The sequence below is a fragment of the Colletotrichum tamarilloi genome (assembly GCF_030869305.1).
Source record: "Colletotrichum tamarilloi strain Tom-12 chromosome Unknown Scaffold_14.1, whole genome shotgun sequence".
NCBI classification, from domain to species: domain Eukaryota; kingdom Fungi; phylum Ascomycota; class Sordariomycetes; order Glomerellales; family Glomerellaceae; genus Colletotrichum; species Colletotrichum tamarilloi.
In genome coordinates, this window is record NW_026849397.1 from 201140 (window position 1) to 222941 (window position 21802).

At 49.6% G+C, this 21802-nt stretch overlaps 8 protein-coding genes across 8 annotated transcripts; 4 read left to right on the forward strand and 4 right to left on the reverse strand.

Annotated features, from left to right (window-relative positions):
* Positions 1–867: 867 nt before the first annotated feature.
* On the forward strand, positions 868–2865 carry CTAM01_05467 (glycosyl hydrolase family 43; the record flags this gene model as incomplete). The annotated part of the gene is made up of 6 exons (XM_060521497.1): positions 868–919; positions 982–1123; positions 1192–1354; positions 1420–1698; positions 1772–2773; positions 2833–2865. 6 exons carry the CDS (start codon positions 868–870, stop codon positions 2863–2865), a joined length of 1671 nt encoding a protein of 556 aa, XP_060383711.1.
* An 862-nt stretch (positions 2866–3727) lies between these two features.
* Positions 3728–5411, forward strand: CTAM01_05468 (uncharacterized protein; the record flags this gene model as incomplete). Its single annotated transcript, XM_060521498.1, has 4 exons — positions 3728–4108; positions 4163–4689; positions 4755–5037; positions 5097–5411. 4 exons carry the CDS (start codon positions 3728–3730, stop codon positions 5409–5411), a joined length of 1506 nt encoding a protein of 501 aa, XP_060383712.1.
* A 394-nt stretch (positions 5412–5805) lies between these two features.
* On the reverse strand, positions 5806–8840 carry CTAM01_05469 (uncharacterized protein; the record flags this gene model as incomplete). Its single annotated transcript, XM_060521499.1, has 5 exons — positions 5806–6675; positions 6774–6969; positions 7491–7981; positions 8049–8297; positions 8370–8840. 5 exons carry the CDS (start codon positions 8838–8840, stop codon positions 5806–5808), a joined length of 2277 nt encoding a protein of 758 aa, XP_060383713.1.
* Positions 8841–10481: 1641 nt separating this feature from the next.
* Positions 10482–10997, forward strand: CTAM01_05470 (uncharacterized protein; the record flags this gene model as incomplete). The annotated part of the gene is made up of 1 exon (XM_060521500.1): positions 10482–10997. A coding segment is annotated over one exon (516 nt), but the record flags the coding sequence as incomplete, so codon positions are not given.
* Positions 10998–11073: 76 nt separating this feature from the next.
* On the reverse strand, positions 11074–14667 carry CTAM01_05471 (flavonoid 3',5'-hydroxylase; the record flags this gene model as incomplete). Its single annotated transcript, XM_060521501.1, has 4 exons — positions 11074–11764; positions 11827–12445; positions 12557–12664; positions 13953–14667. 4 exons carry the CDS (start codon positions 14665–14667, stop codon positions 11074–11076), a joined length of 2133 nt encoding a protein of 710 aa, XP_060383715.1.
* A 454-nt stretch (positions 14668–15121) lies between these two features.
* On the reverse strand, positions 15122–16086 carry CTAM01_05472 (capsule polysaccharide biosynthesis protein; the record flags this gene model as incomplete). Its single annotated transcript, XM_060521502.1, has 2 exons — positions 15122–15835; positions 15901–16086. 2 exons carry the CDS (start codon positions 16084–16086, stop codon positions 15122–15124), a joined length of 900 nt encoding a protein of 299 aa, XP_060383716.1.
* A 2148-nt stretch (positions 16087–18234) lies between these two features.
* On the forward strand, positions 18235–19659 carry CTAM01_05473 (histidine acid phosphatase; the record flags this gene model as incomplete). Its single annotated transcript, XM_060521503.1, has 1 exon — positions 18235–19659. One exon carries the CDS (start codon positions 18235–18237, stop codon positions 19657–19659), a length of 1425 nt encoding a protein of 474 aa, XP_060383717.1.
* Positions 19660–19794: 135 nt separating this feature from the next.
* Positions 19795–21468, reverse strand: CTAM01_05474 (uncharacterized protein; the record flags this gene model as incomplete). Its single annotated transcript, XM_060521504.1, has 6 exons — positions 19795–19929; positions 19989–20181; positions 20230–20403; positions 20470–20662; positions 20731–20890; positions 20944–21468. The coding sequence occupies 6 exons, from the start codon at positions 21466–21468 to the stop codon at positions 19795–19797; spliced, it is 1380 nt and encodes a 459-aa protein (XP_060383718.1).
* Positions 21469–21802: the final 334 nt, after the last annotated feature.

Below are 21802 nucleotides of genomic sequence, written 5' to 3' on the forward strand. Positions count from 1 at the left end.
TCAAGGTCAAAAATAGCACGGAGACTTCGAACAAAGCATGATTTCGTGGCAGTGTCAACATCGAGTTAAGCTATGCGTCCAACATCAGGTTACTGCTAGAACAACGCAATTGTCTTCGGCGCGCAGGAAAGTACTTGCGTGTTACCGTCAAGAACAACGCGAAGGCAACAATTAAGGGAAGTAGACATAAGTACTAAGTTGATAACTGGATATATCCGAGAGACCTAGCATAACTACGTAGTAGAGTAAGTAAGTGCTTATAAAGCTGGGAAGTGCGGGAAAGCACATGCAACTCTTGACCATAAGTATGCCTGCCTCAGTTCAGCTATCTCAATTGACCTCTTTTACTCAAGGTATTGATTGGGGGGGGGGGGGTCTGGTATTGACTAGCCTACACGTTGTCTACCTAGCCCAAATACCAAGTTGATCGTACCGCCCAAGGTTCTGGAAAGCAAATCATGGTGACTGAAGAGATCTGACGATACCTCAGCCATCACTGGCTCACGACATAATGATACCCATGACAAGTCGAAAAACGGAAACCCTGAAATTGGGGGGTTTGCAGCATGGCTCTTCTACCACCTCGGCTAGCATCATCGCGAAAACCGAATGGAGCCATTTTAGCCAGGTTCGTCCACTTTTAGCTTAAATGCAATGCAACCTGCCACACCCGGCATCCCGCCCAGGGTCAATTGAGCCAGGCATTTATCCGTGAGGGGTGCAGGTCCAACGTCATTTACCCCGGATTCATTCAGAGTGATATAAAGCATTCATACCATGACGAGATTAGTCCGTGACATCTGGTAGAAGGTTGGGTAGTACCATATTTGTGTTGCATTTGGGTTCGATGACACTGAGACAGCCGATATGAAGTCCACTATTTTCATGCCACTGGCCTCGGTCGTTGCATTGCTTCCGAGTGAGTTCACCAGGTTATCAGCATCGACTAAACTATCTACCCAAGGCTAACTTTCCGGATAGCTTTCGCACAAGGACTTGTGAACCCTATCATTCCGGGGTTTAATCCGGACCCAACGATCATTAGAGTTGGTCAAGACTTCTTCCTTGCAACTAGCACTTTTGAGTTCTTTCCCGGCGTCCCCATTTACCACTCAACCGACCTGTGAGTCTACTTGTTTCTGAGCGACCTGCGTAGCACCGTGTTGCCCAATGCTCACTCAACCGATGCAGCGTGAAGTGGGAAAATATTGGCCATGCACTATCGCGGCCGTCCCAGCTGAACATGCGCGGTACCGCTCCGAGTGGTGGTATCTTTGCGCCAACGCTGAGACACCACAACGGTCTCTTTTACTTGATTGACACAGTGTTCGACGTGATCAGCCCTCCGGACAATGTGAGTTCTTTAAGCGTAGTATGTGAGAGGAACTTTGGCCACTTACTGGTGGGCTTTTCCCATAGGTTACACGGGTGCCCCGTTCATTTTACGTCACGACCCCAAATATATTTGATCAGGCTAGTTGGAGTGAACCTACATATGTTGACCAGTGGGGCTTCGACCCGGACCTCTTTTTCGACGATGATGGGAAAGTCTATTTGACTTCGACATTCTCTGAATTTGTCGAGAATGGTAATTTTGCAAACTGGATCACCGAGATCGACATCAAGACTGGCGACTCCTTGAGTAACTCCCGTGTTCTCCACACGACAACGGTACCTCCAGAGCTTGGCTACCCACTCGTAAGCCTCATTCGCCATAACGACCAGCATAATATGAAACCGTCTTAGCTAATCGTCAACCGAACTATCTTAGACCGAGGGGAGCCACTTGTACAAACTCAACGGCACATATTACATGGTCACTGCCGATTCTGGAACCGAGGCTAATCACAAAGCAAATGTATATCGCTCTCAGACTTTGGACGGGCCGTGGGAAGGAAACCCTCATAACCCTGTATTGTGGAATGGCGAAGATATGTCTCTGCCAGTACTTGCTACGGGGCATGCAGACATTGTTGACGACGCCGATGGAAACTGGTGGGCCGTTTTCCTAGCGATTCGACCACAGAATCCTAGGAACAGTACTGGACTTCCTCAGCTTGGTCGCGAGACCTTCCTGTGTCCTGTTACATGGGACGCTGACGGGTGGCCCATGTTCAACAACAACGAGCCGATTGCTGAATACATGCCCGACGTTCTGTACGACTTGAACCGGCCCAAGATATGGCGCGACGATTTCGAGGGTGGACTCACTGATGAAGCCTACTACTATACACGGACACCATACAAAGGCTTCACAGACTTCGAGTCCAGCCCTGGCAAGCTCCGAATCAGAGGCAATGTTTACACTCTGAACGATCGCGAAACCCCGGCAGCACTACTTCGCAAGCAGGTCGACATCAATACTACCTTTAGCACCGAAGTCAGCTCTTTCAGCCCGGCATCGTGGAGACAGGAGGCCGGTGCGAGTGTCTATCTCAGCATTCACTACCACAACGAAGTCGCCATTACTTACTCGAACGATACTGGTAGGCGATGCATAGTCACGCACACTAGAACGGGCCCCGACGCTACACTCAATACTACCTACATTGAGGATGAGGATGTTGCCAATGGCGAGCCAGTGAAGCTTTTCATCGAGGCCAAGGATGTAGGATATCGTTTAGGATACTCTACAGGAGATAAAGCGCCAAGTTGGCTTGCGACTGTTGAGAATCGCTGGCTCCAGTCATACGTTGAGGGCTGGCAGAACTTCGTTGGAACCCATTTCGCGATCTACAGTACCGGAACTAGACTTCCGACTCTAAATCCTGCGGTATATTGAATCTATTCCAAGCTTCCATAACGTAGCAAGGCTAACATCACTGTTTTTAGGACTTTGAGTACGTCCAGACTGAACTGAACTAGCGTGGCGGTATGAGGTTAGAGGAGCATTTGCAGGGACAGGCAACCAGTTTAATCGATGTGTTTCACCGGATAGATGTAGCTATCACCTTTGAATGTCATTTCCGAGAAGGAAGACACATCTGAAATGGTGCTCTTACATTACACATGTGTATCTTGCATCAACACGTGGGTAGATCTTCCAGCTCTGTAGCCTCTATTATTTGGCATTGACCGTTTCTTGAGGTCCACAACATCATGTACTTAATTAAGTGCCTTTAAGAAAAGAGCCCGAAGTAGTGACTTCTGAGGCGTGAAAGCATAAACGACGATAAAATGTTTCAAACTTCTTGTAATTCCATGAAATGTGTTTTAAGATGATCTGCCTCTTTTGGCGTTTGCTACACCTCCTTACCTACTTTGTTTTCTTAGACACGCGACCGCTAGATCAGGTCCTCAGATGTAACTTCAGGACTTAGTGCAGACCAGGCGGCAGTACCTTCTGATAGGCCCGAGGTTCAAGACCATCCTGATAAACGATCAGAATGACCCGTGTAAGTTGGGGTTCCGAAAGTTAGACCAACTTGATTGGCTCGCACGGAACGGTCCCTCTCCATTTCTCAGTGTCCACCTCTGAAATTCCGTTTCGATCTGCCGGTGGAGCAATCCGATTGGCCCAGACGGAATCATCAAACTGTATGAAGCAATCCGAAGTATGTTTTCGGAATTTCGGCCGCCCACACTTGAATGTGAAGGGACATGGACTTACGAGGGTCTGCACTGCTGAAGTCAAACAAGCTAGGCATATATTAGGCCTTCATTATCCTCCTAGATGTGCGTAAATCCAATGACCCGATAACACCAGAGATCAGAAATCCAGGCAGACATGGACGCCAAACAGCTATTGCCAGTCGCAACCGCGCACCCTTTCGCGTCGATCACAGCCTTTTTGGCTGTTCTCATCGGCCTCTATACGTTCTACTACCGGAAAATACATCCTTTGGCCAGATTCCCTGGCCCTTTTCTTGCGTCAGTTACCAACTTCTGGAGACTCCGGGAACTATGGAACTTGCACCTACCGGAGACCCTAGTCGTTCTGCACGAGAAGTATGGGGATGTCGTCCGCATTGGCCCCAACATGCTTTCCTTCAGACAAGGGAGTGCCGTACCGAGGATTTACAAGGCTGGCCGAACTTTGGCCAAGACAGCTTTTTATGATGGCTTCACTTCTTTCAATCCCAATTTGTTTGGAACTCGAGATGAAGAGGTGAGTCGTTGGAAGTTTCGCAAGGTATGGGAGATCACACACTGATTTTCCAAGGTACACTCGATGCGGCGACGGCAGATGGCACACGCATTCTCTTTGCAGTCGATCAAAGAAATGGAGCAGCACATTGACGGTCACATGCTTCAATTCCGCAATAACCTCGACGAGTACTCCCAAACTGGCCAAGTTTTCGACCTCAAGGAACTGATAGCCTTCTTTGTCCTTGATGTTCTAGGAGATCTCGCCTTCCGCTGTCAATTTGACTCGCAGATCGAAAAGGACATTTCGAAATTGCCTCCCATCAATGACCACATCTTTCTTGCTTGCCTAATGGGCATGATTCCTGATTTTATGCCGCTCATCAAAGCTATCTCTCCATGGATCCCGATTCCATGGCTGCAACAGCTTCTCGCAGCTAGAAAAAATCTCAAGACCCTTACCGCGCAGTGTGTGAGAAACCGATTAGCTGACACTGGTGCTGCTCGAAAAGACCTCATCACCAGTCTGATCAACTCCGTAGACACGGAGACAGGCGCTAAGCTCACAGAGCTAGACATACAAACAGAGGCATTTGCATTTATGTAGGTTGTTCGACGTTGCATTGCTCAGTTGATTTTCTCCGCTGTTTTCTCTAACATATTATTAGTGTTGCTGGCTCCCATACGACGTCCGGAACCCTTACTCTTCTCTTTTCTCACATTCTTCAAAACCCGGCTGTACATACCAAGGTGGTAGAGGAGGTCGATGCAGCGGTTGATGATGTTGGTTCGGCCATCGTGCCTATCAAAGACCTTGAAGCAAAGCTTCCATACGTCATGGCTTGTCTAGATGAAAACTTCCGGATGAACTCTGTTTTCACTATGCCCTTGGAGCGAGAAGTGACTGCCAAGGAAGGCTTCGAAATCGAGGGCTACGTAGCTCCCAAGGGCGTGCGTCTCTCCCTTCTCCCAAGATTGGTGTAACTGGAATTGCTGACAAAAACAACAAGACCGGCCTGTTCAGCCTGAACCACGTTGTTCATCATAATCCTGCCATTTGGGGCAAAGACCACGATGTTTTCAACCCCTCAAGATTCTATGATCAAGGAGGGGAGAAGCTCCAGCGTTTCCTCAGCCCCTTTAGCATGGGTCATCGCATGTGTATCGGACGCAACATGGCCATGACGAACATGCTCAAGCTTGTTGCAACAACCTTTAAATGTTATGATCTTGAGGCGGTGGAGCCGATGGAAGCTATCTCTACTATCAGCGTTGGAATTTCGGAGAAAGAAGGTCCATTGTTGTGTCGTGTTCGTAGAAGATAGGTTGAAGGTGCAAGAAATCGAGTAACGTGTCTCATATCGGCATCTTTGTGATTATGAGTCGGTCGAAAAAGAAGAAGAGAATGGCGGTTATGTGACTGCGTCATGGATGAAAATAATCAAGCTTGAATGCTTCTATCTGTGCTAGCGAGTGCTGGCTATTTCAGTTATCTCGAATGACCTGACTACACTCAAGTTGTTCCAGGGTTTATAATCAATGTGCAATCAACTATGAATGAAGTAAGATGGCTTCTGGATAGGTTCATGATTCGATCCTAAGAGGTACGTTGTATCCACCTGTTAAATTAAACTCTCTGACTCTAACATCCTTATCGAATGTAAGTTGACGCGGTTTATGTTCAAGCTCCATTGAAAGCTGAGCTTTTCAAAGTCGATGCTATTTGGCTGCATGCTGCTCGAGGAAACCAATCGCCTTCCTGAGAGACTCCACAGCAGTCACCGAATCCCCAGCTGAAGTCTCGACGTTGACGTTACCGGACCTTCCATCGAAACCGTGCTCCGCATCAGATGGAAACTCTGCCAACACACGCACTCCAGATGCCTTGAGCTTCTCTGCGGCTCTGGTGCTACACTCAACCGGTACAGCTGAGTCGTTCGCACCATGGAGTAGCATGACAGGCGGGAAGCCACTGAAATCCCCAAAGTCAAGTGGGAATAGATGTTGGTGTTCTTTGGGTACTGCTGCAGCTCCTTGAGTGGCAATCTGACGAGTAAGACCAGAGACGCCAGTCATGTAGTCGGGGAAGAGGGCGTCGATGTGCAGTGCCGACGTAAGAGCAAATCTGGGGTCAGCGGACGGGTCGCCTGATATCGGATAAGCTGAGACAGGCTTCCTCTCTTCGCCCGAAGCCTTGGCCATGGGCCACTTTTCCAGGATCGGCCCGGTCTCGACTGGCGGCCGGCCGAAGATATTCTTCCCGGGAGTTGTGTATCGACTACCAGAAGGATCGAGCATCCCGTAGATGAGCAGAAGTGCACTAGGCTTTTGAGCAGCCGAGACGGCTGTGTTAAGAGCTAGATACCCACCAGCGCTTGACCCACCGACTAAAATTGAACCGACCGGACGGCCTATGATCTCCGGCAGTGACGACAGGGCCCATTTATAGGCGTCCGCTGCATCTTCAACGGAGTCGTGTGCGGTCGACTCGGGCATCAAGCGGTACTCGGGAGTCACAAAGACCCATCCACGGGAGGCGGAGGCATGCACAAGCCAGTGAGGCAAGAACGAATACCGATCTCCGACGATCTAGGAAAGTCTTCCTGTTAGCTTCGAACGGCGTAGATCAAGCGACCCAGTGAGATAATTCATATGGGTATGCGGCTTGAACGGAAGCAATTGCTTACAAGAAAGCCACCGTGATAATGCAGCAGCACAACAGCGGGAGAGCCATCTGACTTCTCGGGGTACACGACGTCGGCGTTGATGGTTATATCTGAGGTAACTTTGAAGGGCACTGTTCGTGACGTGTACCCCGCCAATGTCTCCATCGGAAATGGGGAGCCCATGTTAGGAAGTGCTGCGATCGTAGAGAGACAATTGCTAGGAATGCAGGGTCTAAAAGCTGAACAAACACTAAAGTAAACACTGATTCAGATCTTGATCACATCAACTTCAGCATTTGCTAGATGAGACAGCGGGGTTGACTGCACTGAGCTGGCTCTTTTGCTTGGTTATTAATAAGTTCTTACTCTGACGGGATGACCGGAGTTAGTTTGACCCCGCTATTAGTTCCGGCTCGGAAGTGACCGGAACTTGCTCAATCGCCAATCGGAAAAGTCCAATTGCCCGTTGTACAATTCGTGGACATGGGCGTAAGATCAAAGAAACCGTTCAGCTGGTCAAAAACCATCATATCTCCCATATTGCCAAACAATAGAGCATCAGAAGGGCTTTCGACACTATCTCTCTGTTCACCTTGCCCGCTGCTAGTCGATGCCGTGGCCGAAGAGGCAGACAGCCGTGTCGTGAGTTTCCGTAGGCCTTGAAGACGCTCTCAAAGAGTCAGCAACAACGTCGACCTATTGCTTAGGGCTCTGATCATATCCAGCGCAATGTCAAACTCGACAGTGACTTTGTCACAGAACATGGAGCTGGCATTCACAACAGCCAGCAACAGGTTGCCAAAAGCAGTTAGTAAGAGGTGCTTGAAAAAAAGCGGATTACGCTTTATGATGGCGGTATTTTCGTTGAGGCCTGAGAGCATCTGTAGCGACTCTTTGGCAACGGCGACGGCCTTGTGAGCATGTCTCTGATACTGCGTGATCCGCGTACCAGATTGGAGCACCGGGCGACAGATCAAGTTGTGCAAATGGCTCTTGCGGAGAAATAGCACAGCCTGAACATGTCGAACCTCTTGCCCCGGCTGGATGGGTTCAAGCTTCAGGTCGTCAGCCAGGAGTTGATACCACTGCTCTATCCGGTAATCGAGATAGTCGATTTTGTCGATATTAAGCTCACTCTCTTTCTCGACTTGGCTATTGAGGGCGTACCACGTCTTGCCCGCTAGTTTGGTCCAGTCGAGAAGCGCGGTCATCACCGGATCATGTCCGTTCTATCGGCTTGTCAGCAGGTCTTGGAGAATAATCCAGTACAACGTCACAGAGTTGGTGTAATCTTACCATTGCGAGTAGTGTGGGGTCGACATGGCAGTCCTGTATATAGAACGGTATCCCCTGGCCCAGGCTTGTCCTTCTCTCTAACATGTACACACACCAGAACGTCTGTAGCCCCGCTGCTTGCTCTTCCGAGTTGGCAAAGCGATCTACAGAAGCCCTGCGATGTAAGCCCATTTCGAGGCAGAGCCGAGCTGCAAATCCAATCATGCGACCGGTCCGTACTTCTTCATCAAGGTGATAGTAGTAAAGGGCCTACGTGTGCACCCGTCAGTAACATCACCCGGGAAAAATATTCCGCCTGTTCCAGGTAAGAGCAATACATACCATCAACACCAGCATCTGTATGTTGCTAATCGAGTTTTTACCCCATAGAAGCCCCTCGCCAGCTTCGGTGGCGCTCTGAAAGAGCCTCTGAGCTAAGTCATTGCAATTGCCACTCTCCAAAGTCAAGCAAGTGACCAGGACAAGTTTTAGTTTGTTAGTATCACTGTGGAAAAGACACTCTGCCAGAGTTCCTCGACCCCGCGTCTCGTGAACGTTGACGGCCCGTAGAGTGTCAAACACGTTACTAGCAACCTTGAGCAGCTGCTCTTCGCTGACGACGGCGTAGAGAAAGCCGGTGCCCGAAAACCACTCTCGGATGTGGTTGGTAGCATCTTCGAGGCTGATTTCCCATAGCGGATCTCGGGCCAGAATCTTCATGAGTGGCCCATATTGCGCCAGCTGAGATGGCGTATTTGAGGCAGGGTTGGTCTTCGGAGTAGACTTGTCCAAAATAGAGGGCGGGATTCCCATGGCCTCAAGATTGCCTTTGACAACTCCAAAAGTGAACTCAGAGCTTGATGGGCCACAAAACTCCGGAGAATTACTACTTGCGTCACATGACATGAGATTTGGCCTAGACTCAAGGACAGGACTCGTCTCTTGGCCAGGCGATTGTGATGATGGAGTGTGTGTAGATACAGCTTTTGAGACGCTGAGTGAGTTTTCATGTTGAGGAGAAGTATGAGGTCTGCTTGGATCCCCGTTCCTTAATTTCCGTGAGCTATATAGATCCCCCGGTAGGATAGCGAAGGGGAGAAGATTTCCAAAGATTTACTTGAAGATGTACAACATGTAATTGAAGGGATGTAACTTACTTTGAACTGAGGTTCGGAGTGCCTAGAACTCGACGCTGTGGGTGGTATTGGCATGTGACCGAATTCCGTGTGCATGCCGCGCAGGGGTTGACACCGTCGCACTTGATCTTCTTCCTCTTGCATTCGATGCTTGGAAACGTGTTAGGTATTTCCTGACCTGGGCGGTCTTCGGAAGGCTTACCATGCTTGATTGACGTAAGGGACCCTTCTATTCCGCCGATGACGCAGTGCGGTAAGATAATCACTGCTCCCGTCGGAGGGCACCATTGCAGGATTGGATTCCGACAGTGTCGAGCGTGAGAGCTGAGATAGTTTCGAGAGACTCAGCGTGATGTTATTTGGAACATGGTCGGGATTTGAGCAAGGACACTTGAAGTGGACGAAGGCATAGAACCACAGAGCCCCTTCTCATGTGCCTAGAGAAAGTTCACTGAGCATTGGCTCGGGTGTTCCGGAATTTCATAGGTATCCATGCTGCCTAATACGAGGTAGTCTTAGTTGCCCCGATAGCGAGATTTCACCGCGCGGGGAACTCTCCAGATTTACCCCGCATTAAGAACGATCACCCGCAAGTTCAAGCTTCGGCAAAGGGGAGAGGGAGACAGCAATTATCATACGGATCGTACGGATACACCTACTTGAAACATACTTCTGTTCATAATTGGATACAACGATAAGACGCTAGTTCCGGGTCATGGCTGGAACTTCTGGCCCTTTTTCCAGCACCCGATTCACCCTGCATTCAGTGTCTTTCTGTCTGCAATCGACAATTTCGGCCCGTCCTAGTGCTGTCGATACCTAGGTTGCGAATCACAACCCCCGGGTCTTGCAAGCCTTTCTAACCAGTTCGGCAATGCGAGCTACGTAGCAATCCAAAAATATGTTCGCTTAGGTTGATACCTGCAGCGTCCGGATTTCTTGAGGTGGGATCATGAATATTGCAGATGGGTGGAATTAATTCAATGGTCCCGTGGCGAGGAGACTACTGACTTATAGTATGGGTGCTACCCCGGGGTTTAGTGCAGCAGCAACTCTTTCCAGGCCAGTAAGCAACTGAGCTTCATCCTGAGAGAACACAATACGGAACCACCCAACACTCTCAAAACCAAAGTCTTTTCCCGAAGAAACATATGCCTTGTGTTTCAAAAAGAGCTTCATCAAGAAGTCATCCAGGTCCTCGTCTTCGACAGTTCCAAGGTTGTGTCTTTTCCAAGCCCTCCCAAGATCAGCCCAGAGGAAGAAAGCCGCGTTCGCGCCGGTCGTGTAGGGGATGCCCTATCCTGCAATTATTGATTGACTTCTTTTCCCCTCCATCCGTGACTGTGTCACTCGGTACCATGCCGCTAACCCTTGTATTGATCAAGTTGTCAGCGACATCGTCGGCACGTATGCTGTCAAAGCTTCACTAAGCGACTTGGTTGTAAACTCGCCTCCTATGCAGGTGTACATCAAAGTAGCGGACCTTGTGCAAGCAATAGAGACGATCGATTATGGGGACGCCAGCGAGGGGCCAGTGTCTTTGCCAACATCTAGAGCAACAGACATTTTTGACATGCCGAATGTTGCCTACGCGGTTGCGAATCATTTGCAGATCGAAAGTCGGCTAGACAGATACAAGCTCGATCCCAGGCTTTTCATCAAGCATCCCAAATTCCTCGGAAGCACTGGGGAACTCATGGCACAGGGTACGCCACTACGGCCAGAGTACTCATCGTGTCTCTCTTTTCCCGCCTCGATAGATACCAAGACAGCATCTTCATATCGCAACTTTATTGCCTTCACTTGCTTCAACGTATATGAAAGCCGAAGATAGAACTCTTTCGTAATCGATACGTCAAATAACCAGGTTACTGTCTTCCGTTACACCGCAAGAAATCCATACGCGATAATTACAGCGCCTTCGGTCGTCGTTCGATGGTGACCCACATATCCTTGAAGAAGCTGACGCCCCCTTTCACAACATACTTACCAGGCTCTCCACTATTGAGGATCTCTGGCTTGAAAGCCCTGAAGAATTGAAGAGGCCCTTTGAGCAATTCCATCATTGCAAGGTCTTTGCCCAGGCAAACTCTGGCCCCGTAGCCAAAACCCATGTTGTACTTGAGCATCTCCTTTGTCTTCTCCTCGCTTTCTAGCCATCGCTCTGGTCGGAACTCGGTAGCGTCGGGACCAAAGATGTTCTTGTCGCGATGCACCAGCCACGGGTTGCAAGTAACCTCAGCTCCTTCTGGTACGTGCTTGCCGTAAAGCTCCATACCGCCTTTCCCAGCAAGCCGAGGAAAGATGTTGGGCGCTGGAGGATCCAATCGCATGGCTTCGCGAATGCACGCCACATAGAATGGGCAATGTTCCTGGACTTCCGCGTACTGAGGCATCTCTGAAAGATTACCAGCTCGAGTCTGCTCGTCAATCTCGGCCATGAGACGACCATAGACGTCGGGATGTGTCATGATATGCATCATGAAAGCCTGAAATGCAGTGCCCGTAGTATCTGCTCCAGCAAGCAAGACGAGTAAGATTTCGGCTTTGATGTAGTCCAGATCAAGAGGGTTTCCATCCTCGTCCCGGGCTTCAATGAAGCTAGGAACATGTGAGTAAGTGATACTGAGAAGCTTTGGGTAATCTTAGGGCAGAATACTGACGTTTGTAGTAAATCGATACGTCCACCTGTCGTCCCTTTCTCGATGTCTTTGAATCTTTGAACGATAAGCCCGTCTCGGAATCTCATCAAAGTCCCGATTCCAGAGTCCTGCTCCGGCGATGCGACAAGGTATTTCCCCAAGAAAGTGCTCTTGACCCAATTTGTGAACGGATAGCACCGTGCCAGTATGCCAAACGGCACAAGGCCGTCGTGAAAACCTTGGATGAGTCCCTCAACATCTTTCCCCTGTTCAATGAAACCGAAAGGCTGTCCGAAGCCAACTTCAGAGACAATATCGTAAGCAAGGTAGACTGCCCATGGAGCAAAGTCCATCTTGGTACCGGAAGTAGCGAATGCATCTAGTCTGGACATCCAGCGCTCGATGTGCTTGTCAAGCAGAGGCTCCATCTTCCGAATGTTTGAAAAAGAGTAAGGCGCCGCAGCGATCTTACGGAAGCGAGCATGAACTGCATGGTCCTGCATGTTGAACAATGATTCCGTCTTTCCGAAACTGCCGGTGATGTAGTGTTGCGACTTGTTGGCATTTCGGTGGTAGATTTCCGGTAACTTGGTTGCGTCACTGACAAGCAACATGGTAGGTGTGATGCGAATGACAGGCCCTATTATTGCGAGTCAACTTTTGACTCTATTTGAATGTATGGACTCAACATATTCATTACATGCAAGATAAGTTTATTGTGAACCTGATGCCTTGGTAGACGTGCACTTACCATACTTCTTGTGAAGCTCCTGATTCACCCGACACTCATCCTCCTTGACATTATGATATGTTATCCACAGTCGAGTTACCGAACCCCAAAAAGGGCCGGGGAATTTGGCTAGCGGATGATAGAAGCGATAATACACGATTTGGTAAAGTAATTTCCACAACACATAGGCTGCAGAGAGCAGCAAAATGTTGCCAAAACTGAACAAAGCCATATTGAAGACAATGGCGAACGAGTTGTAGCAGAGAAAAAAAAACTTCGGCTCTATGTTTTCCACTTGATCTGAAATTGGCATTACAATCTCGACCAAAGTCCCAAAATTGCTGATCTTCCTCCGCAACCAGTGCTGGGTCTGTTTCGGTGGAGGCCTGAAAGTTCCTCTTACTGGGTCCCTTCAACGGTGACATCGTCTCATGGGTGAGGAGTGACGGGCATAGTCCGCTTGATGTTGCATCCACTTGAACTTCCTCGGCACTTTTCCCGCCGCTAAGAGCCGACCGACTAACCACAGCGCAGCTAATTCTACAGACGCGACGTAATTGTGGAAATGTGTCGTAGCGAGCAGCAGGGACCGTGATCGGCATTTGTGGAAGGATTCCCATGGTTGTCAAACTTCTATGGAGTGATACGGCTGCGAACCTATCAAAGAAGATGATCAAAATTGCAGGCGATACCACTGGCGCCAGAAGTGGGCGAAATAGTCTAGGCAACGGTATGCCTTCACAGGGCTTTTACGCTCGAGGTAATGTCGGCCGCCCACCAAAAGTCGCATTCCTTACCTCAAGCAGGCATGTACCTCAGGTAGTTCGAATACACACGCCAGTAAATGGCAGTGTTAGTTGGATGCCTGGCACCTGAAGATCACTCACAAAGATTATTACTTTACGATTTGATTCAACACGTATTATCCGAGGAACATAGAGAGTATTGGAGGTAATTGTTGACACGCCTGAAGTAACAGCTATAAAAGGACATAACAGTACATGTAGGAACAGAGCTGGGACTTTGGGCGGCACACGATTGTGTCACGCACTTCCCGCGTCAAAAGCCTAGGTAGGTGTTTTCTTTAGATCTTCGAAGTCGTCTTCTTTCATTATTGATACGCGGTATGGCATTATTAGACTACAGCCTGCGGGTACTCTTGGAGATTTTACTTGTGGCAATGGTCATTACCAGCTACCCGAAAGGATACTCCATACAGCCAACTATCCCGCAGTTACTGGGAACTGCAACATGATGCTAGACGCATCTAGAATATGCTTAAGACCATTGAACCCCAGTCTGTCGGGATTTTCGTACAAATGGGTAAACTCGGCCGGAGATGGGAAATCACGCACCCCCCATCACCATGCAATCAATTGGCCAGTCTGTGTTACCAATTTTCCGGACGTGGACTCACGACTCGCTCCGTCGATGACCTCGAGAACGCCAGTAACAGAGCTTTCAATCGTGTCAAGTCGGTTGAGATCAAAGTTCCACTGCTTCGCAGCATCTTCACCCATAGACGTTCGAACAAATCCGGGGTGGACAGCCACGCTTACCAAGTCTGGATGTTGTATATGCAACGATTTGACCAACCAGTTAAGCGCAGCCTTACTGGGACCATAAGCGCCAGCAGGAAGAGGCTCTTGTTCTTCGATGGATCCAAGCGATGACGTGATTCCGATGAACTTCGCAGGGGGGCCGTCTGCTTCCTGCGGTCTTTCCAGGAGCGGCCAGAGACCTTGAAACACCATCAAGGGTGCGATGGTGTTGATTTCGAATGCACTCCTTAGTTCCTCGGCGGTGGTCAAGACTGAGCGCGATGCTGTGGCAGATACGGCGGCGTTGCTAATGAGAACATCGATTCGGGTGACGGCGCCGCCAGTCGCCGTATCGAAGGCTTTGCGGACGGCAGTGCTATCAGGGGCGATGTTGAAGTCAAGCAATATGACAAAAAGCTCGCTGCCGTTACCCTTGTTTACATCTCGGACGCTGGACTTCAGTGAAGAAGCAGCTTCATCATTCCGAACGGAGGCAACAACTGTTGTAGATGGCCTCGCTAACAAGGTCTTCACTAGGCCAAGGCCGATGCCTTTGTTGGTTCCAGTAATAACATATACGGTGTTCGGCATTGTCGGACAGCGATTTATGTTGGAATCAAAGACTGCAGAGCGCGAAGCTGGGGTATAGATGGACGCTCGTCGGCGACGCAACTTATAAGACCGGTAGTTGGCAAAGGATCAGTGGAACGTGGTGATGTGTGATAAGGTTGTAGGGAGACTTTGCGGTAAACAAGAGGTGATCAGCGGGATCGCGGCATCCACTCTAAATAAGTACAACATCGGAAGGATCAGGACCAGGGCAAGGGGTCAAGAAAAACACGTGAATCTCTTAGGGCCAATCCATCGACCATATGAGCACCTCACGTCAGCAAAAAGTGATGGTTGCGTGATATCCAGGTCTACACGTGCATATCTATATGGCGTGCCGCAACTTCCGTGTCCACTTCTCAACCTTCTATCATTCTAGTTTGTCTCTCTGTCGACATGTTCGCCTTGGCATTGCACAGAAACACTTGGTCAACGTTCAAACCAACAAATTGGCTTTCTCGTGCGCCGCATCTAGACCACCGGCAAAACCATCAGCAATTTTCAATGCCTCCAGACGCTCTTCCTCAACCTTTGCCCAAGTCCACCCTCCGAAGTCATTTGCATCTGGCGTGACGTCTGCAATGGATCCTTCAGGTTGGTCCTCCGAAGGAAGAACTCCTGCCGCCTGGAAGAACTTCTGCGGTGGCACAGTGAGACGACCGGCTTTGACAACGCATTTCGAGATTGCTGTCGCATAGACAAGAGGCGATGACTGGTCAGTCTTGCCTTCATCTACTTCCTTCCATGGTTGGTAGGTGGGCGACTTGCTCCCTTTCCGCTTCTCGACAAAATGGGTTACAATGTACAGCCACTTCTTATCCCAGGTGAGGACTCTGCTTTGCATGTTAAAGGCAGCACCAGGCTTTATTTCCTTCTTGAAGGTGCAGGAGGTGCCTGCGAGCAGAACTTGAACACCTCTCTTGTAATCCTTGTACAGACCGCCGTCAATTGCTTGAGCTCTCAGGGCGGCGAGAAGGTCCGTCCTAGCAACATCAAGATCAGAGAAGTAGGTGCTATTTGACTTGTGCAAATTGTAGTCGGTCTCCAGCAGAGCAACCCGAGAAGGCGTGACTACCGGCTGGAAGATAGCTCCAGGTTTGTGCTCGAAAAGCCCATTCTTGGGCCACCAAATGTGGCTGAACACACGAAACTGGCATTAACATTAGGACCGATTTCTCCATAGGGTAGTCAATCATGTCCACAGCTATGACTCACATGCCAAACAAAAGGGATCCTCTTCAGGTTCAGGTACAGTATTAGTGCAGCTGTGGCCACTCCCCATGCTGCCTGGACTTTGGTTGAGGCGACCGATTGCATCATCTGCTCGAGGATCTGACGAAGGCACGGCTTAGCAGCCCCCAGCGCATCTGCCATTGTTCTCCATAGCGTGGAGTCTGTCATGTTAAATTCTTCTGCAGAAGGTCGTGGGATAAGAAGTCAGGTAACATGAAGTCAAAGCCAAGACTTCGGGCTAAGCCAGATGGCCACGGAAGATATTCAAAGCCTCGACGTGGCCACACGAGTCAGTCAGTTAGCAGTGTCGTTGCAGCGAGTCATTTACCTTGAATTGATGGACTCGGATACTCTTGTCCAAAGCGGACGTTGCAAGGCGCTGCTTATCACGCGCATTCATAGTGATTGAATCCAGTCCCTTTTGAAGACTTGATGATTTCCACAAACTCCAAGTTTCACTGGGCCATTTGTAATGGTTACTGCAAGTTATTAGCACTTTGGATCGTATTCAATGAGGTTACAAATCTACATGAACATGTACCCAGAAAGTACATGTAAGCAGTCATACCATCGTGTGGATGATGCACTCTTCTGGAAGGATGAGCTCGTTGGTAGCGGTAAGCGCCTCGAATCTTGGACCGGTCCGGAGCTACTCGCCCAGTATGAGCCCGCTCGGCGCCGAAACCTGGATCGGGTCCGATCTAGAGTGGGGATAAATCGACCGAGGTTACGGGAAACCCAGCCCGTTGAAATGCTTCATGTGGTACAAATCATTGAGAAAAGGCCTATTTTGACATTATGATTGGCCAAGACGCAGTCGGTATTGTTTCATCCTTAAATCGGGTTTTCTTCTTTTCTCAGTGGCACTGTGGTGTTCTGCATGAATGCGTAGTAACTCTCCGTTTTCGAAATCGAAAACACCGGGTTAGGATACAGGTGCCATGCCGGTGTTACGAACTTTGCAAGCTCCGTCTTTGAAAAATGCTATGTGGAATTTCCTTGTCGCGTAGATTCGCTTTCATGAAGATTTTGAGAATGTTTGCAACTCCAATGTCAGAATCTTACTTGTTGTTCTCATTTGAGGAGCAACGTGTAAGACGAGTCTACATTTCCTGTATGTCCAGTCAGCAGCCCTCATCTGCCGGTTGTGAGGCTGCATGTCCGGTGATGGTTTGGCTGCGATCGGGGTTTGGTAGAGAATCGCGGGAGTGTGTAAGACAATGTTCTGGTGCATTCGTCCAATTTCAGTGCAGGTCGCGAGCACAGACTCCACGTGTACAAGTGATTGCTAGTTGAGCAGATCGATTTTTCGGAGGTCCATAGATGAACGAGCGTTCGTCCTGGTTTGTGTCTTGCAGAGCAAATAAACAATGCACTAATAATTCCAGGAGAGACAATGGTGCTGCAGATCCAACTGTGCGTACTCTGCATAACCCTCGGGAATTTCTTGGCATCTCAGACACACCATCGGTGACCATGGTGGCAGACCTTTCAGCTAAGGTAGCTGAACACACACACGGCCCCTACACACCAGGGTAGGTAGTCTGGACTCGGCCAGATGTCTAGCTCCGTGAACACAGGGACGGGAAACCAGGATGACAGTACGCTGCGCGCGTCAGTAAACTCGAGCGTATTCGTTCCATCGGGCTTTGTCAAAGCACGAGGTAAAGGGATCATCGCCATCGGTAGTCCGTCTGCACCGCGCCCAGTCTGTCTCCACGTTACTTCCGGTCCGCTGAGCTGACGCTCCACGCGGCCAACGGACGCCCCTGACAAGTGCTGTCATTTAGCGTCACAACGCATCAGCCGAAGACTCAAGTGCCAATCATCAACCCAGGCTCATTTCGGTAGAAGTCGGTGTGGTTGCCAACGGAAGAGCCGCAGCGCTTCGATAGAGGCGATTTTCCCACCCTACATGACGTAGAGATGGCCAGGCACAGGCCCAGCAAGCTCACCCGTCTTGGCTTTGAGCCGACTTGCCGGTTTTTCGTGGGGAACTTAAGAGCCCCATCACATCCACATTGCCCATTCGGTCCAGCCAGTCGCCTAGTTCGAGACATTTGCTCTTGACGTCAACAAAACAGGGAATCTAGTGGGAAACGAGGTTTACCACTTTTTCCGGCTCCTCAATGATCTCACCTATGGCTGGACGCAGCTAGAAGCTACTCAAATTAGACCAAAACGTCAACACAGCGGAAGCTATATGAGCTCCGTACAGCTGCCCAGAATGTTTAGATGATTTTAAAGTTCTGCTCTCTACTGATTTTCATCTCCAACCTGCGGACTTTATCTCATCACAATCGTTTGCGCGATACAATGGCTCGCCAACAGAGTCTGAGCTCGAAGCTCATCCAACTGCTGCCCTTCGTTGCCTACTCTTCGGCATCAGCATTGTACTCTACCTATAGCTTCAACCCCTTGACACACCTGGGAGGCATTGCCCCGTACTTCGAATCACAAGACCCTCAATCATCACCCGACGCGCCACAGGGATGCAAAGCAGAACGTGCAGCTTACCTGGTTCGACATGCAGCCATTTACGCAAACGACTTCGACTTCGAAGAGTACATCGAGCCCTTCCTCGAAAAGCTGGGCAACAAGACGAGCATCGAATGGAGCAAGATCCCTTACCTGAACTTCTTGTCGGGCTGGGAGGCACCAGTGTCTGAGGCTGAGGCCGAGATCTTGACACGGGTCGGAAGACTTGAAGCGACTCAACTCGGCGTCGACCTCGAGTTCAGATACCCCAACCTCAGACTCCCCAAAAGAGTATGGACCTCTTCCGCAGAGAGGACAGAAAAGTCTGCCCAGTCTCTCGTGCGCGGGCTCGAGACCGACGACAACACCATGAACGTCGTCAGCATCTACGAATCGGAGGAGTCAGGCGCAGACAGCTTGACGCCTTACAAGGCCTGCCCGGCTTACTCTTCCTCTGCGGGCAGCAAACAGTCTGCCGTCTACCAGGAAAAGTTCACGAAACCCATCATTGCCCGCTTCAATGACTTGGCCCCAGAGTTCAACTTCACGACGAACGACATCTTTGGCATGCAGCAACTTTGCGGATACGAGACCGTCATTCGCGGAAAGTCTCCTTTTTGCAACTTGGAGCTCTTCACCCCCGACGATTGGCTCGCCTGGGAGTACACGGAAGACGTCCGCTACCACTACAACGTCGGTTATGGAGCCGAGGCGTCTGGATATGTCGGTCTCCCCTGGCTGAACGCCACCGCAAACCTGCTCATGGGTGACTCAAGCGATGAGGACATCTATGTTAGCTTCACTCACCGTGAACTGCCTCCTATGGTCATCGTTGCGATGGGTCTTTTCAATAACTCTGAGTTTGGTGGCAGCGAGGCTTCCATCAACGACACCATGCCGCTTGACCGCATCAATTACCGCCGTGCATGGAAGGCCTCCAGCATCCTGCCATTCCTTGGCAACATTGCCGTTGAGCGTCTGAACTGCACCGGCGCCTATGGGTACGATAATGGCGACTACTACCGTGTGCTGGTAAACAGCGCACCCCAACCCCTTCCTGATTGCGCCGATGGCCCCGGCACTTCCTGCTCCAGAAAGGGTTTCGAGACATATTTGCAAGATAGAGTGGACCAGTTCTCTGGCTTCTCCGAGAAGTGTGGTGTCGAGTACAAGAACAGTACCGACGTCCTGTCGATTTATACAGATGCCGCGGTTGGCAATGGAACCACAGTGGGCAAGCGTTATGAGCCATTCCTTAATTAAACATAGCGTAGAATGACCTGTAATCATAGTATTAATTAATGTCTCATCCTTAATTTGATATCCAACCTGGTGGAACTCCGCGTTGTCAACTTTCTTCTTTGTCCCCGATTAGCCAGCAGGAGACCGCATCTGATGTTATCCCTGGCTTCTTACACCAAACATCACGCGGGTCATCCACGAACGCAACCAAAGCCACAATCTCCGCGTCCTCATAGCATAAGACAAGATGTAAAGTATAATTCGGTCGGTGACTCTAGAAGTGTCAATCGTCTTATAGTTTTTGAAATATTAGCAATTGCACTCTTGTCTATTCGTTACAAGGCGCTTACCATTGGATTCTTGCCCCCGCTCCTCTTCACCCATTCAAAAGCTCGAGGTATGACAGCCCCCTCATACCTGTCGCAAGCCTGTATTATGTCGGCCTCTTTCAGCCCTTCCGTCGTCTTTGCCGTCTCTGCTAATCGGACTAGTAACGGCAAGGCATCGGCCGTATCTCGCATGGCTTGGTTACCACCCATTCCCCTGCTGATGTCAGTTCCGGAATCCTGCATGGCCTATCCAAGGGTTTACCTTGAGGGAAACATTGAGTGTATAGAATCTCCTATGAGCCATATGTGCGGGTTCCCGAGCCGTTTGTCATCAGCTGATGTAACTAATTTGCGCCAGTTCGTCGACGGACGGGAGGACACTCGTGGTGCCCCGTAGTACATCTCTTGACCCCGGAAGACTCCAATTATATATCGGCTGTGGAGAGAAACATGTAAGTAATACATTTCGAACTTGCAGCAGGCTTTGCGGAAACACCCTTACTGTTTTGGGGACCAGTCCCAAAAGAGATGGTCAACGGCATCCCACTTTTCTGCTTGCGACAAAGATTCGAAGCTGCGTGAGGTCGCCATGCGATCGACGAAGAATCCAACACCGAGCATACACGACGCTAGCTCTTCTTCATTTTCGGTATCTGCATTTTCAAAACGAGCTGTCATGTCACCGGGCATATAGACTAGAAAGATGATTATTGGCACAAATTCCAACCCAATTAGCTCAAATGATTCCACAGTGACCAAATACCTTGGAAATACAGGGTCTTTCCATCTTGTAAAGTAGCTATAGGTGAGCTCGGATCCGGTGACAGCCGGCGGCAAACTGACAATGGAAGGTCGCATCTAGTCAAGAGGGACCTAAAAGAGCTTAATTCCTCGATGTTGTTTAGTCCGCAGAAATTGTTGATCTAGAATGAATAAGCAAATCCATAGAAGAGTGTGGGAACGGAAGATGAGTTACCTGCGATTTATTGCCATCAGCAGCAAGCAAAATGTCGCAGACGTCAGAGGTGCCATCATCGAAGTTCACCGCAACTATATCTCGATGGAGTCCTGGACAAATGTCAAAGTCCTTGAATTTCTTTTGATAATGAATCTTGCCCATTGTGTCAAGTGGCTCGCGAAGAGCATTTTGGAGGATGACGCGGCTAATAGGCGAGGATTGTGTATAGTTCGGGTCTCGCCCGGGTTCGAAAATCTTGCGAAAGTGTTTGTCGTACAAGATCGGTGCCTGCGATGACGCTGACCTGCCGAAGTGCTTGGAGATTGAATCGATTTGGTCTTGGTCAAGACATGCTCGCATGCCTATGAATGTAGCTTCCCCTAAGCGGATCTGATATCCTTCTCTTTTGGAGTTCTTCTCTTGTCTTTCATACACCTCGAAGTCGACATTGTGTCGCGCTAGCCCGCTAGCCAGAAGGCTGCCAGCGAGACCCGCGCCAACAATGATCACTTTGAAAGGGGGTTGTGTAGCGGAATTGCTCATGACTAAGATGTTTTGATTCAGATGATCAATGGAAAGTTAGGCGCCGGGAATATGAACACTTGCCGTGCCTGCATTTAACCAAAGAATCTATTATGCTTACTTTTCAATCGTGTCGAGGCAAAAGACATCCAATCACTTGACTCTTAATACTGCGAGACTACAGAGAATCGGTACTCTATATTGCCGAGACTACCGCTTCGGCCAGGAATGTTCACCGATCACCGACTCCGAATGCCTGATGTCCCAAGACTTGCAAGGATCTAGATCATCTGAGTTCGACTTTGCAACCTTCCCCGCTGCTTCGAATTGGCAGGCCACATCATCAGACGAGTGT